The sequence below is a fragment of the Diplotaxodon limnothrissa genome, linkage group LG7 (genome assembly GCF_057381915.1).
Source record: "Diplotaxodon limnothrissa isolate DT_005_m linkage group LG7, D_limnothrissa_male_GT1.1, whole genome shotgun sequence".
Taxonomy (NCBI): domain Eukaryota; kingdom Metazoa; phylum Chordata; class Actinopteri; order Cichliformes; family Cichlidae; genus Diplotaxodon; species Diplotaxodon limnothrissa.
In genome coordinates this window covers 39155862-39171575 of record NC_140602.1, presented here as the reverse complement: position 1 = coordinate 39171575, position 15714 = coordinate 39155862, and the positions used below count along the sequence as shown (strand labels likewise).

The window sequence follows — 15714 nt, the reverse complement described above, 5'->3', positions numbered from 1 at the left end:
AACTAAGATTCATGTCGTGTTTACTTACTACAAGATCAGTCTAAGAAGAAAGAAGAGGCCCATGTCTCCAAATACACACACACACACACACACACACACACACACACACACACACACACACACACACACACACACACACGTGTGTGTCTGTAATCATTGGTGTGTGTGTCTGTAATCATTGGTGTACATCTATCTGGAATGAGAAACCATTACTTTTCTTCTCAATTCTGATGAACCAGTTTGACCTTGCTATCATGTGAATGGCTGGTTAGACATTTGTGCATGTTTGTTAATGGGCAGTTAAATGAGCTAATAAACCCAACTAATAATCAAATGCTCTCTCTCTCTCTCTCTCTCTCTCTCTCTCTCTCTCTCTCACTCTTTAAACTTGTGGCTTACACCCAGAGTTGTCAGACACTTACATAGATCACATATTTGCTCTGCATGTACAATATCATCTCAGTTAAAACTACAAACTTGTATGATTTTCTTTTAAATAAAAAAGAAAATTAAATGAATGAACTAAATGAAAAGTTGCATTTAGTGGATAAGAATACATTCTTCCTCTTGAGTAAAACCCAATTTTCAAAAACAGAAATGTAAAACCTCTTCTGGGGCTTGCACAGCTAACATCTATGGATCTCCTTCATGATGGAACAGCAAAACTGTGCCACTGGGAACACTCATTTTCCATTTCTTAAAAGTCTACCATTTGGAAACTGGTGCACATGGAAACCCTATCCTACAATAAAACATCTGTTTATTCTCATTTAGTCATTCATCATGGCGGAGGAAAATTGCTTAGTAATATAAGGCTGTCTGGTGGGCTGGCAAGCCATTACAAAGTCTTTGCCTCTAAACTGCAGTGCTCACCTCATTTCACATTCATTATTTAACTATTAAGACAAAGTTTTCCATCTGTAAGCATTTTCCCATCTTTCACACACAGACACAGAGAAGCAAAATGAGAGAGGACTTTTATTTACTGGTTTTATCTCCTGTCATCCAGTTTTCCTATTATCTGTCCCCTAAAGTAGCTTATTATTGCATTCACTCTTTGTCATCTTGTTTGTACCATTGTTGATGATTGCTATATTTAATTAAAGTGGCATTTTCATCATTTTATGATTCATCTTAGACATATTTCCCCCACTTTCAACCTGTCATGTGTGGCATCTTTGGAACGATGTTTGGCTGCACAGAGTGACTAAGTGACAAATTAACCACCAGCCACTTTGAGAGGTTCAGATGAAGGCAAACAAATAAAAAAAAGGGTGGAGGCAGAGAAACAAAATAACAGGGGCCTACAGTAAGTACAAAGTATTATGCAGACTCTCATGGAAGAGATAGAAACACACTGGGAAAACTACGTAGAGAGGAAAATGCAGGAGTCTGAGGAACGTGCAAATGCTAAGCCTCAAGGAAAGTTTTGTCTGGATTAAAATTTGACGAACACCACACACAAGAACTATTTCCATTGAGCCAATCAACACTTTATTACAAACCAGGAAAATAAATACCAGAAATCAGCAATAAAATCCATCCAACTCAACCACATATAAAATAACAAAGTACAAGAAAAAAGAGTAAATAGAATAGAATAGAATAGAATTCAACTTTATTGTCATTGCACATGCACAGGTACGATTAACAATCAATATAGTTTTATCAAAAGTCTATATACACATACATTGATCATTGATAAAAAATAGAAACCTTGAGCAGAGTCCAATTAACCCTTGAAAAGCTCCAGTGGCACACATAACTCAAACATAGCAAACAGAAAGCACAAACAGAAGTGGCCATGCTGGTCCCATATTTATTCACAGACACAGTGAACTACAATTTCTGGCAGCAACTTACATTTGCATCTTTAATTTATTTTACAGTTTAAAATAGAAAAAGACACATAAGACTGGAAGGATGATATATTTTTGTATGGGATATACACCAGCCTCGTGCTTCATATCCCAAATTGTTCATCTTTACTATGTATCAGAGATTCAGAATTCTAACATTAAAGAGTGCGTGAAGAAAAAAAAAACAAGGGAAAAGAATTCCTCATATTTCTGTAGATCTTTCATCGTTGAACATGGAAATGGTGCTGTACTGAATGTTGAATCTTGTTTTAGGAAATCAGGTGAGTTGTTAGACACTGGTCTCAATGGGACGTGACATCTTACAGTTTAACATATTGGACAGGACTCTCTTTTGGTGTTTGTACCTGGCACCCACACACACACACACACACACACACACACACACACACACACACACACACAGACAGATAGATAGATAGATAGATAGATAGATAGATAGATAGATAGATAGATAGATAGATAGATTAGGAGAGAGATACAGACACCATAAGCAAAAAATAAATGAGAAAGTTTAAATATTGGCGCCACCACCTGACCTCAAACGTTACTACAGTTTTTATACTGGTGAATGTTGGTTATGCACATCTTTTTGACTGGTGTAAAGGAAGATGTAGTCATGCATAAGTGGTAAAACACGCACCGTTAGGCTCTTTATTTATATTCTCTATTTTCAAAACTTAATTGCACTCGTGAGAAAGCATTTCAAGAGCGTTTAAGCAAATAAAATTGTATACTAACTTGTTCTCAATCGTTTGTATCTCTCTGTTCTCCTCGTCTTTGAGTTTCTGTAAAACTTTTTCAAGGATTGGAAGCTCTAAGTTCAGATATTGAGCTACCTGCAAAGAAAAATATGTTACCATATAGTTTGCAACAAATAAAAAAGCAGAAAACTCCTTATTAGAAGTAAATGAAGGTACCTTAAAACACTTAAAGGGTAACATTATGTTACCATAAGTTAAGGCATGGCTACTACACTCACATCATCACTAACTTCCTCTTCATCTGCATCCATCAAAAAAATCTTCATGATGTCATCAGAGGGTCCCTGCAGTGTGCGCTCCCATAACGGCTGGTCTGTGTTACTCAGCTTCCTTTTTTCTGGACAAAGCACACAAGTGCCACATTGGTGCAGCATTTTCTTGTGCTATGTCTAATTATTGCATTTCTTGTGGAAAAGATGAACCCACCTCCACTTTGATGAAGACAGTAGAGAGCAAATTCCTGGGGATCGTTCTGTATCTGATGAACATACAGCCAAAGAAATATATAAATATATACATATTTTTTTTTGGATGAAGTTATTATGGTTTGATGAATTCTGACTATACATTATTTACATCCCATGCTTAATCCATGAGGTATAATAAGATATTTGCAACCCTGAGAGCAACCCATTATTTCACAAATGTTTGTAGAAGAACTCTATGTGCCCAGTGACTGGATTTTACCCACCAGAGGCCCTGGAAGTGATTGGACCACCTGGATTCAGTGATTGATATGGGTGACTAAATACATTTGCCAATATAGTGTACCTCCCTCCCTAAACAGTGCTGTGATTTCTTTTTTTTTGACTCCTTCCTAATTTCTTGGATTTTTGCATATTTGTCACACTCATTTATTTCAGATCATCAAGCAAATTTTAATATTCATTTGTGTTCATAATTTTCATTTAAGGGTAACCTGAGCAAATATAAACTACAATTTTTAGATCATGATTTCATTTTTTTAAGGGACAAAAGCTATCCAAACCTCTCCTTCAGGAATTCATGATTCCGTTAATTACAAGAAGTAATCCAGGTCCTAGAGCAGCAAGGACCTGGAGTTGCTCTGTTGCTCTGTGCTCTGTAGTTGCTCTGTGAGTAACTACAGAGCATCGCACTATCACCATTGTCTGTTGGTATAATGTTCTTTTTTGATGTAACAGGATATAAAGCTGGTTCTTTTGTTATGCCCCGAATGAGTTCATGTTGTAAGTTTTGTAGGGCGGCCAGTCCTGGGAAGTTTCCCCAGTGTTCCAAGTTTTCTCCCTTTGTGGATAATGGCTATCACCTTGTTTCACTGGAATCCCAAAGCCTTAGAAATGGCTTTGTAACCCTTTCCATACTGAGATGTCACTGACTTTGTTTCCTATCTGTTCTCAAGTAAGTTAGGTTTAGGCAATGTGTGTCGCTTTCCGAGCTCCTTTAGCCCGTTTAAATTTTCTCAGACAGGTTCTATTTAAGCGATTACCTGATTCAACATGTCTGACAGTAATGAGGCCTGGGTGTGGCTGCTGAAAATGAACATGAGCATTCAAAAAAAATAAATAAAAAATTAATGATTTAACAAGAGGGGACAATGCAGAGATATGTTTGGGTTGCTGTTTTTTCCCTCCTGAATAAATGAAATCATCATTTAAAAACTGCATTTTGTATTTAAAGGTACAGTGTGTAAGTTATTTGTGACCTTTGAATGAAAAGTTATGAGGTGCATTATATGTGTGCCTGGTCTCTAGTCACATGCATAAAAGGATGGACTGGTGATACCCATGTTGGACACTGTATTCAAGATAGCCGCAACATCGCAACATCCACAAATGGTGCTCACAACAAAGTCTTTTTAATGCATTATTTCTACGTTTAATCAGCTTCTTAAAAGATTTAATTACACACTAATCAAGATATATATATATATATATATATATATATATATGTGTGTGTGTGTGTGTGTGTGTGTGTGTGTGTGTGTGTGTGTTCAAAATTGGGGTTTTGTCTATTAAAAACCTCATAGACTTACTGTACCTTTAAAAACTCAAGAAGGTGAAAATCCTTTTTTTCACAGCACTTGCATGTACACAAAATAAATTACAACAATTTTTTGTACCAGCCCTCTGGCACCAAACTTACCTTGAACTTGTGCAGCAGCTGTTCAATGACTTGGTTTGTGGTCATTCTGCTAGAGATACGAACTTTAGTTGGTGTACCAAAGCACGGAGTGAAGATCGAGGTCTGTGGAACAGAGTGAAACAACACTGACCTTAAACTCATGATGAAGAAAACAAGCCCTGAGGGCAGTTTTAAGCAGAAACCCACTTTGTAATTGTAGAAGTGGCCATTGATTGAAAAGCGATGCTGCCTTTCTTTTTCTCTTTGAGCTGCTGACTTTCCTGTGCTCCTCCTTCTTTTAACCAGCGAGGCATCACTCATACAGCGGAACAGGTTGGACTCTGCTTCCTGTTCTGGATTCTTCTGCTTTGGAGGGCGCAGGGTTGAGGTCTCATAAACAGGTGGTCCTTTAGATTGTGCAAACACCCCCAGAGAAAAAAGGTTCACATTCAACATATGGTGTAACTACAATAAACAAGACAGTTTTAAATGTGTGTAAACAAGTAGACATAACATTCAACTAAAGCTAACAATAAGATTTGATGATAATCCATAAGCCAAGATTTTATGTCCAACAATATCTATAATATACTCTAATTTAATGGTTAAGATAGCATTTTTGAGAAATGACAGAGATAGTGAAGAGAAAAAAGCGTTCACCTGGTAAAGGGTTTTTGATTGTTTCCTGTGGTGTCTCAACCATCTCATCTATCTGGTGAAGGTCAACATATTCTCCCCATCGTGACATTCCTCTGAAAGAAAGATTGACTATGAAAACAAAACCTGAAACACTTTAGCTATATAACTACTGTAGTCATGCAGTAGGGTCGCGTGTGAGCTGAAGCCTAGTCCAGCTACCACTGGTTGAGATGCAGGGTACACCTTGGACAGGTTGCCAATCTTAAGCAGAGATAACAGAGAGAGACAGACAACCAGTCGCACTCACTTTCACACCTATGGCCAATTTAGAGTCACCAATTAACTTGACCGCACCAATTGCATGTCTTTGGACTGTGGAAGAAGCTGGAGTACCTCGGGAGAACCCATGCAGACGCAGGGAGCTCATGCAAAGCCCGCGGTCAGATGGTGGAGGCAAACTCAGGATCTTCTTGCTGTGAGGCAATGGTGGCAACCACAGAGCCACTGTTTCCCACCAGTACTAAAAATATTGTACAAAATTTGATTTTAACCTCTTGCTTTCCAGTGGGCTGACTGGACTGGTGGGATCTGGAGAGGTCTTAGGAACAAATGGAAACATTTGCTTGTCATCCTGTATTTTCAGCCTGATTGGTCTCCGTACTCCCCAGCAGATATTCAGCATGCCTTCCACCACCACCGTGCCATCTGCTTCCTGTTACAGAAACACATACACAGACATGTTAAAACAAGCTTCACTATTAGCTATATGGCTAGATACAGTCCCAATCAAAAGTTTAAGACCACATGCCTTTAAAAGGCCAAATCTGTACAAAAATGTGGATTTTCTGTCAGGTAGTCACACTGTCATGTTGTTCTGATGGCAAAGGAAAAAAAACTTTCCCTTTTTGAACATGGTCGGGTTGTTGAACTGCATAAGCAGGGTCTCTTGCAGCGTGCCATCACTGCCGAGTTGGGACGCAGTAAGACAGTCATTTGGAATTTCCTAAGTGATCCTGAGGGTTATGGAACAAAAAACTCAAGTGGAAGACCCCAAAATTTCACCAGCACGGAGTTGGAGAATTCAATTGGCTGTCCGTCAAGACACTGGACGATCCTTGACCCAAATTAAGGCCATTACAGGTGCCGACTGCAGCCCGATAACCATCAGATGGCATCTGAAACTGAAGGGCTTCACAAACAGAAAAGGTCTTCAAAGGTCTCGTCTCCTTGAAAGCCACAGAACTGACTGTTTGGACTTTGCAAAAGAGCACCAAACATGGGACATTGAAAGGTCGAAGAAAGTTTTATTCTCTGATGAGAAAAAGTGTAACCTTGATGGTCTTGATGGTTTCCAACATTAGTGGCATGACAAGCAGATCCCACCTGAGATGTTTTTCTATACGCCATAGTGGAAGGGGCATCGTAACGTCTGGAGTGCTTTTTCCTTCAGTGGAACAATGGAGCTTCAGGAGATGCAGGGGTGTCAAACGGCTGCTGACCATATCCAGATGCTGCAGAGAGCATCCCTCATGGCCCTCGTCTGCGTGGTAACGACTGGACAACGCTACAGTACACAACACCCACAGGACAAGGACTTCTTCCAGGAGAATAACATCACTCTTTGGACCATCCTGTGTGTTTCCCTGATCTAAATCCAGTTGAGAACCTTTGGGGATGGATGGCAAGGGAAGTTTATAAAATTGGACAGCAGTTCCAGACAATAGATGCCCTTCATGCAGCTGTCTTCACCACTTGGAGAAATGTTCCCACTCACCTCAAGGAAATGCTTGCATCAAGCATGCCACAACAATTTTTTGAAGTGATCAACAATAACGGTGGAGCTATTCGATACTGAGTTCGTGTTTGAAACTTTGATTTCTGTTTTGGTGGGGTTTACAGGTTTGTTTTGGGGAGGTTTGGTCCTAAACTTTTGATCAACTCTAAAACAGCCTTTTTCAGTGGGAACCTTGAAACCTAGTTAAGATCCAACTATGCAAAATTTTTCAACTATGCCATTTTTCAAGTGGTCTTAAACTTTTGATCGGGACTGCATATAGCTATAAAGTTGGAGACTGCATGAGACAACAGAATTATCAAAATTACAGCTCTATCATTATGTCATGGGGGAATCTAATGGATTATAATTGGTTATTATTTAATGATCTATGAAACAAACAAGCAAATAATAAATAAATATAAAAAATAGGCTTATTCTACAAGCAAATGCAATACGCAGTAAGAGCAGCAAGTACAAATGGGTGCTTTGTTTTAGGTCTATAAATTAAAGTTTATAGAATAATAACACTGTTTTAAATTTGTTCACTGTGAACAGGAAAACAGAAAACCAAGGAATAAATTTGTGCATAGGAATCTATATTTAATACTGATGCTCAATGGGGAAACACGGAGAAACTACTTGAACTTTAGGCCCACCTGCTTTCTGTGCAAAGAAGTCTGGGAGATCTTCCAGGAATGGTGACGCTATTTTCAGGAAAAACTGGCTAGTAGGTGGTGGTTAAATACCTGTTGATCTATGATGTGGAACATAACCTGCTCCTGAGCAGGTTAGGCTAGCAGTGTAAGCTACAATCTACACCTGTAAGAAGTGATCCACCTTCACAGTACTAAAAACCCAGGATTAACACTGAAGTACAGGCCTCGGGTCTGCAGTCTATTGGCTACCACAGACAAGGACAAACAATCTTTTTCTGTCAGAGTAGTGTGAGAGAACCCACACACATGCAAACTCCACACAGACAGGCCTAAACAGGCAGGTGCATTTGACCCCAGGAAGCCAAAGCACTAACCATTGAATCATGGTGCTTTTGTATATTACCTATTAATTAACTAACTAGCAATGTGAATATCCCAAGAATTGGGAAACAAAAGGGAAACCTATTTCAAATTCTTATTAAATCATACCTGAGCGTAAGTGAGGCGAAGTTGAGTCTGGTCCTTCAGGAAGCAGTTGTAGGTATTAAACAGGGAGAGAAACTCCGCTCTAAAATTAATAAAAAACTAAATGCAAGGTTTTGCACAGCACAGCCCGACAATGTTCAGGTCATATTTATTAGTTTATTATTTTATATGTTGCATTCTTTGTCAGATTATTTGGAACCACTTAAGGGAACATGAAATACAGAATGCATAAATGACATTTAGTATACAAAGTAACTCACCTGGACAGTGTTCGCCCATTCCCTGCCTTGATGACTGGGAGGAGAGCTGCTTCATTCATGTCTGGTCATCTACTGCTGTGAAAACAAACAAACAATTTTATAAAGTTAATGAAAACTTTATAAAAAAAAAACCCTCAAACATATACGTGTAAGCTTGCGTGTAAAATCAGGTGACTAACACCAGATGCTGCCAACTTGTTGAACAGTATTGCGTAGTAGTGCATATGGCTCCATAAAAATAGTTAACCAGCATTATGAGCAACTTGAGCAAGGAAAGACACTGGGAGCTACAGTGCACTTCTACAATCCTCAACCAGCTGTCAGTGTTTCTAAGAACAAATTAAATAAAACGAGTCTTACCTCCTCTAACATGGTGAGTCAGAGCTATCCTCTCTTCTCACTGTCTTTGTGTCTGCCTCTTTCTTCCTTCTGTGCTTTAAATATCTCTTTCCAGTCTCTCTGTCTCTCTCTCTGATGTGTTATATTTATCCCTCTCTCTTTCTCTTGCTCTCTCTCTCTCTCTCTCTAACATGCCTTCACTCTTTTACTTTCTTTTTTGTGCTCGTCTCTAAGAGATTTTATAGCAGCACTCCACCCAGCAACCCGTGATGACAGTGTAGACCTAACCATTTGTTTATTCTTTGGTCAGAGACGCCGAAGTCTGTGACCGACAAAGAGGACTGCTGGAATATTCATGTTGCCTCATTTAAAAAACAAAAAAGCAAAAACTTCTTTCTCCTGTTATTTTCTGGAATCCTGCAAAAACTCCCAGCAGTCTGAAAACAGCAGTCATATATGCCTATTTCTTTCATTCTTACCGGTTTTCTCTGCCTCAGCCTGTTTGCTGGTAAGTAATATCTCAGTTATTCAGCAGCTGTCATACCAGAAGCCACGGCACTCCTCTTTCTGACTGACTGTTTCCTCTTGCACAGGGAGACGTGCCAGCTACAACAATAACAATAACAAAACTTTAAGCACGCAGTTTCTACAGAAAACGTTGGTATTTGTATCTCATGTGCACATGAAGATTTGACTGAATCTGGCAACAAACTTTAATGTAAAACTGCATTTAGGCACTGTAACAGTAAAGCACAATGTACAATCCCTAATATATCAAAGAATCAGTAAAGACTCTTTTTTACTCTTTTCTGATAGAAAACACTATGTTTAAGAATAATAATAATAAGAAGAATAACTTTATTTATCCCGAGGGAAATTCTTTTGTCATGTATATGCTCAAAGCAGCAGGAGAGACAGAGGAACAGATGAATAAGACATGAGATATACAATATATACAATAAGAATAGTAGTGTACAGTAATATACAGTAGGATAGTGCAAGACATAGTATCAGATAACTCTAACAAGTAATATATATAACTATATCCTTGTGTTCTGAGGGCCTCTGGATGTCTGGAGTTTTGATCTCCTCCATACCTGCTTCATGCCCTGGAGGACGGGGCTGTGGCCCCCCCACACCCTCTAGCAGATTATTACATGAAGGAACCTTTTAAAACAAAACAAGCGCGTCCATGCTCACAGGTGTACACACGGGTGATCACACCCACAAACTACACCCTTTTTGGCTCCTACCTCAAAGCACACTGTGTTCTGTTGATCTTATGTGCTGCACAATAATGTTTAATATTTAGTATTTACTGTCATATTCCCATATATCATTGTGATGTTGTTTATTCTATTACTCTTGTTCTCTTCTGCTTGTTTTCTTTTTTCTTTCTCAACAGGTGATCCAGGTGATCGATAGATGCATTTTCTTTTTCTTTTTTTTTCTGCCCGTTCTGTTGTTTTTTGTCTTTTGCCCTTCTCCCCCGTCCCTCTTCTCAGCTGTTTCTCTTTCCCTCTTTCTTTCTCCCCTTCTTTCCTCCAGTCAAGTCTGTCCCGTATTCAGCAAGTGAAAATAAAATAAACAATAAAAGGTGAATCAAATGGACCATTATGGCAAGGCTGGGATGGTCAATTTGGTAAAGTAAATCCGTCGGGCATCTTTCTTTGCCTTTAGACAACAATTCTGATGGCAAAAGAGCCAAACGGGACAGGCAAAAAAACCAAAAAAACAAAACTATATCCTGGTGAATAAATAACTTAACTATCAATGCTGGCGATTCTAGAAAGTGACAGTATTGTGCAATAGAATAAAGGGAGTAGCAGCGTATGATGGGGGGATGAAACAAATATTCAATAAGGTACTGTTGGGTAATATTGCACGGTCTGGAAGGGAACAGAATAACATTGGTAATCGTCTCAGGAAAATCACCTACAGAGTGAGGAAGAGTTATTCTTATTGCCCCGGTACAAAGGATTTACTATGGCGGTCAGTTCTGCATTTCGGGGCAATGAGTCTTTTGCTGCGTTTGCTCCGATGGTCCATCATGGGGGCGTTCAGGGGTGGGAGGGGTTGTCCATGATAGAAACAAGCTTTTTTAGCATTCTCCTTTCAGACACCTCCTCCAGGTTCTCAAGTCTGACACCCAGGACAGAACCAGCCTTTCTAATCAGTTTGTTCAGCCTGTTGGCATCAGCTGTCTTCACCCCACTTCCCCAGCACACAGCTGCAAAGAACACGACGCTCTCCAACACCGAGTGGTAGAACATGGTCAGCATTTTCCTACCAACATTGAAGGACCTGAGTTGCCTCAGTAGGAAAAGCCGACTCTGCCCTTTTTTGAAGATAGCATTGGTGTTCTTGGTCCAGTCCAGTTTACAATCCAAGTGTACCCCCAGGTACCGGTAGTCCTCAACTATCTCCACATCAGCCCCTCTGATGGTGACAGGGTTAGGAGGAGGAGCCTGCTTCCTAAAGTCCATAATCAGTTCCTTTGTCTTTGTGATGTTAAGTAGGTTGTTTATAACCGTGTGCTACTACTACTACAACTCCTCCTCCTACTAATTACAATAATAATGGTTATCATAGTGATAGAAGCTTGGAGTTAGAGTTCATTTGAAAATCCAGGGTCTATGTAACAACTCCCAGGTGGGCATGTTTGTGTGAATGAAGTACTAAAGTACATGGCACAGAGCAAATGTACTTTTATAATAATGTTTGCTGAAATTGTTTTTAAAAAAAGTATTATCACGCTCATCATGCTGACTCCAGCTTACGAGTTTGAGTTAACTCCAGCAGTTTGTATGTTTTCCCTCTTAAACATGCAGAGTTTAGGGTTTCCAACAAATTTTAATCAGCAACTCTTTTTAGAATGTATAAATTGCCTATTAAGATTAATACGTGTTTCATTTTTTAAATCTAATAACGCTCATTTTTGAGAACATCATCTCACCTAAGAGATTTAGCCATTACAAGCATAGTAATTTATTTTTTACTGAGAGTGAAAATCGCAAGAACAAATATAACCGTGTTGAACTATTATAAGCATTAATCATTGTCTTCACTTGTTTCACAAAAAAACATTTATAATTAAATCTTAAAGCAAAAAACAAAAAAACAAAAACTTGCCTATTGCAAACTAGTCTGTGCATTCAAAGCATTGGTAAGTCACGTGCCTTTCTAATCTTATCATCCCACCACCCCACTTATGAGCTCTGTTTTAATCTTAGCTCTCAGTTAGTTTAATCTCAGTTTGCGCGGTATAAAAATATTCTTATTTGTTTATTTTTAGATTTTTTCCTCGCATTGAGGATATTTGTGCTTGTAGTTACACAGCACAAACAAGCACAGGATGTACTTTCATTTATATATAACCTTTCTGTTCTTTGTGACCACTCAAATCACTTTTAGCTACAAGTTTTGTTTTAACCATTTACAATTAATATATATATATCACTTTAGTGCAGCTCAAGCAATATCTCATACAAAAGCCCAATTTAGAATTATCAATTAAACTAACAGGTATGTGTTTGGACTGTGAGAGGAAGCCAGAATAACCCAAGTGCTCTGGAATTGGTCAAACATGCAAACTCCACACAGAAAGGCCTAACTGGGTTTTGGACCTCCATAATCCAACTATATTTCAGACCTTGTATCTGTGCCATGGCAATACTTCTCAAGCCACTCTTCAGGCTAAAAGAATGACATTTAGACATTTTGAAGTATTTTATTTTTATATTTAATCTTGAAATGGTCCAAATTTGTCCTGAACAGTATGCAAAGGTTAAATCATTCCAATGGTATTTGCTTTAAGAAATCACAGCACTAATGTGATCGACAAGAACAGTTTCTAGTCATAAAAACGTGATACGTGGTAGTAAGCTGCAGAGAATTTAAGCTCTAGCATATAATAATGTGAGCTCTTTCACTGACCTCTTATAAGCCTTTGTAATATAAAGGAAACAACTACTGTATATATACTGAAGAATATAAAGAATGCACAGCAATTTATCACCATTTCACACAGCATCCACATTCACAGTATTATAGTGTATTCACAAACATGTAATTATTTTAAATAATTTTGTTTTTTGCATTTTGTTACAATGTAGTTATACATTTTTAGAATTAATTCTTCATTTAAAAATATTTTGCATATTATAATCAAAAGTTGACTCTTAAAGTCTATACAAAGCATGCTTTGAGGGTGGACATCCACTGGAAGACAAGTGACCTTTAAAGTTGTAAATCTTGCTTGCAGAAAAAAAAAAAGAAAAAAAAAGAAGAAAGAAATCGCCAGCATCAAATGTGACGTTTGAATAGAACCATGGCATATATTTATGTTCTCTCAAGAGGCTAGTGGTGAGTAAAAATCCCGCTGTAGGTGAACACTTTACAGCCCTCTCTCTGCTAATCCGCTAAACAAGCCATCAGGAAATAGATTTATTTATTTATTTATATTTTGAGAGGGCATATGTTCTGATAGCATGCGATAATCACTCGGAAACTTTTACAACTCTTTGGCATATACACTTCACACAATTCAGTGCCACAGTTGACTGCTTCACTTTACTTTTAGTACGATGTTATCTGGAGGTTGAACAGATGATTTTGTGTGTGTATGCACTAAAAGCCTTTTTCAGATTGTCAGCTGTGGTTCTATAAAAACGGAATGAGGCCAAAGAAAACAAACACACATCCATGTATTTGTTTTACTTCCTTTACTTTACTTTTTGCTCCTCCCCATTTTGCCACTCCTTTCTGTATCTGACTGTCTTCATACATAGCCCTTGCTCTTTGTTTCTCCCTAGATTTGACCTGATTATGTCATTTTAATATACCTTCTGGTTGTTTCTTGCACCTGGGCTGCAAAACTTGACAAACATTGTGACAAAGCTTTGTTCTACTCCAGCCTACAGATAAACTGTGCTGTATCAGGCTACTGTATGACTCGAGTCACATGAGCTCTAGTCTGTGACATTGGTGTCCACCCCATGTGGCTAACATAGAATGAGTATGCTTTTCATACAAATAATATAAAGAATTCAACTATTACAGTCTTTTATTTTCTTAATGTGACTGGCAAGTGTTGCTCAGCAAGAGGTGTAACGCATTTCATTTCCATTTTGTTAAGCCAGACACTCTTTGGTTCTTTTACAGCTGCAAAGAACACCTTAACAAACCAAAGTATAAAGTGAAGATGTACCAAAAGTAAATTTCCTCTTACCTGACTAGTGTATCTTTTAATCTTCTATCGAATGAAGCAAGTTCACTCCATATTCGAGCTCTCATGTGTGCATAATGTACATGTGTGTTTGTGGTAGGAGGTCCAGAGTACGGTGCATGTGGCAGGAGGTGAGCGTGTGTAGCACCCCACAGCAGCTGGTTAATTATTACAGAACATGTTGAGACAGTGTTTATAGGGAGTGGCTGACTGACACCAGATATGACTCGACTTAACTGTACGTTTGTGCATGCATGCCCGGAGAGAGTGAGAGTGGGGGTTATGCATAACACATTGCATTTGCCTGCTGGGCAATTTTACAAATTACAAATCAACTGAGATTGTAGTGGGATTGGAACACTGTTGATGTTTGTACCATTTGGACTGAACCATCTAGAAAGTCTTCAACATTCTAAATACAGAGTTTATTCACATCCTGCACATTTGTCCTTTTAAAAGTTTAGACCAGGTGTCTTACACTGCCAGGATCAAACATCTACTTTGTTGATGTTCAGGTTACAGCATGTAACACCACAAAATCCTACTAGTCAACATTCAGTATGTTTGCTTTTAAAATAGAACTTGACTCCTTCTTTTTATTAGGTTATAGTTAGGGCTGGATCAGGTGACTCTGAACCTCTTTTAGTTATGCACAGTAGGCCTGGGCTACTGGGGGGTTCCCACGATGCCCTGAGTGTCCTGAGCAGATGACTGCCCCTCCCTGAGCATGCTCCTACTGGAGGTTTCTTCCAGTTAAAACTGAGTTTTTCCTGCCCACTTTCTCCAAGTGCTTGCTCATAGGGGGTCATCTGATTGTTTGGTTTTTGCTGTATTAATGTATGCTCTTTACCTTATAGTACACCTTGAGGTAACTGTTGTTGTGATTTGCCATTATATAAATAAAATTGAATTGACCTGAACTGAAAAATGTGACTTTGGAGTTTAATGTAATTTTTTTATGTTCTCTCAAAAGAAAACAGACGTTTTGTTCAACTGTCATAATCTCAAAAGCCTTAGCAATGATCTTTTCAAATAAGCAATTTGTGTCAAATACACATGCATGTGAGCACCAACAAACACATTAAAACAAATACATACATATGAATACAAAATGTAGGGCAGAAACCTGGTAGTACAGCCTATGTAGAGAAAAAAAAGTTAAAAAGTTTACGGTTGTCAAAACAATGGACATCTTTAAAGTATGTTTGCAAACCTCAGTCTGATGCAAATTGGAGCCACTACTGCGATTCTGTCAGCAGAGGGAGGCAGAGTATTAGTGCAAATATTTAACAGAGACATCTGGTAATACTGAGTCAGAGATTCCAGGCCTATCAGTCTCAGAGGGATCTTGTTATCTTTTTCAGTTTTATCCTGGTTTGATACCAGGTTAAAACCTGATCTCTTTGATGTGTTTGGGTTACTTTGGTGTTGTAACACTTTCATGAAACAATAAAACTGATTAAAAAAAACTGGACTCATTACACTACATACAGCCCAGTTCTGTCAAGCAGCAGTGTAAACTAATAAAATCCTGTGCTTTGGCAGAGCAGCAGTTTATATAACATTTACTGTATACTGTTTACTAT

General features: G+C 38.4%; 1 protein-coding gene across 4 annotated transcripts; it reads right to left on the bottom strand.

Moving 5' to 3' along the window:
• Positions 1–1742: 1742 nt before the first annotated feature.
• rassf6 (Ras association domain family member 6) lies at positions 1743–14265 on the bottom strand. 4 transcript variants are annotated; one of them, XM_085358050.1, is made up of 12 exons: positions 14132–14265; positions 8923–9507; positions 8563–8637; positions 8306–8384; positions 5935–6095; positions 5405–5496; positions 4952–5151; positions 4766–4867; positions 3068–3119; positions 2860–2978; positions 2619–2716; positions 1743–2224 (listed from the first exon to the last, which is right to left on the bottom strand). In XM_085358050.1, exons 3-12 carry the CDS (start codon positions 8619–8621, stop codon positions 2149–2151), a joined length of 1038 nt encoding a protein of 345 aa, XP_085214176.1. In that variant the 5' UTR covers positions 8622–8637; positions 8923–9507; positions 14132–14265; the 3' UTR covers positions 1743–2148. The 4 variants fall into 4 exon arrangements, with proteins under 4 accessions (XP_085214176.1, XP_085214174.1, XP_085214177.1 ...); XM_085358048.1 differs by having other exon boundaries at positions 9381–9507; XM_085358051.1 differs by lacking the exon at positions 8923–9507.
• Positions 14266–15714: the final 1449 nt, after the last annotated feature.

Bases quoted from the DNA above. Each gene is read 5' to 3' on its own strand.
- rassf6 (XM_085358050.1), bottom strand. From the start codon at position 8,621: ATGAATGAAGCAGCTCTCCTCCCAGTCATCAAGGCAGGGAATGGGCGA. The intron at 6,096-8,305 runs GTATGATTTAAT...TTTCTGTAACAG, and splicing joins TTCGCCTCACTTACGCTCAG to GAAGCAGATGGCACGGTGGT. The intron at 2,225-2,618 runs GTTAGTATACAA...TGTGGGTGCCAG, and splicing joins ATACAAACGATTGAGAACAA to GTACAAACACCAAAAGAGAG.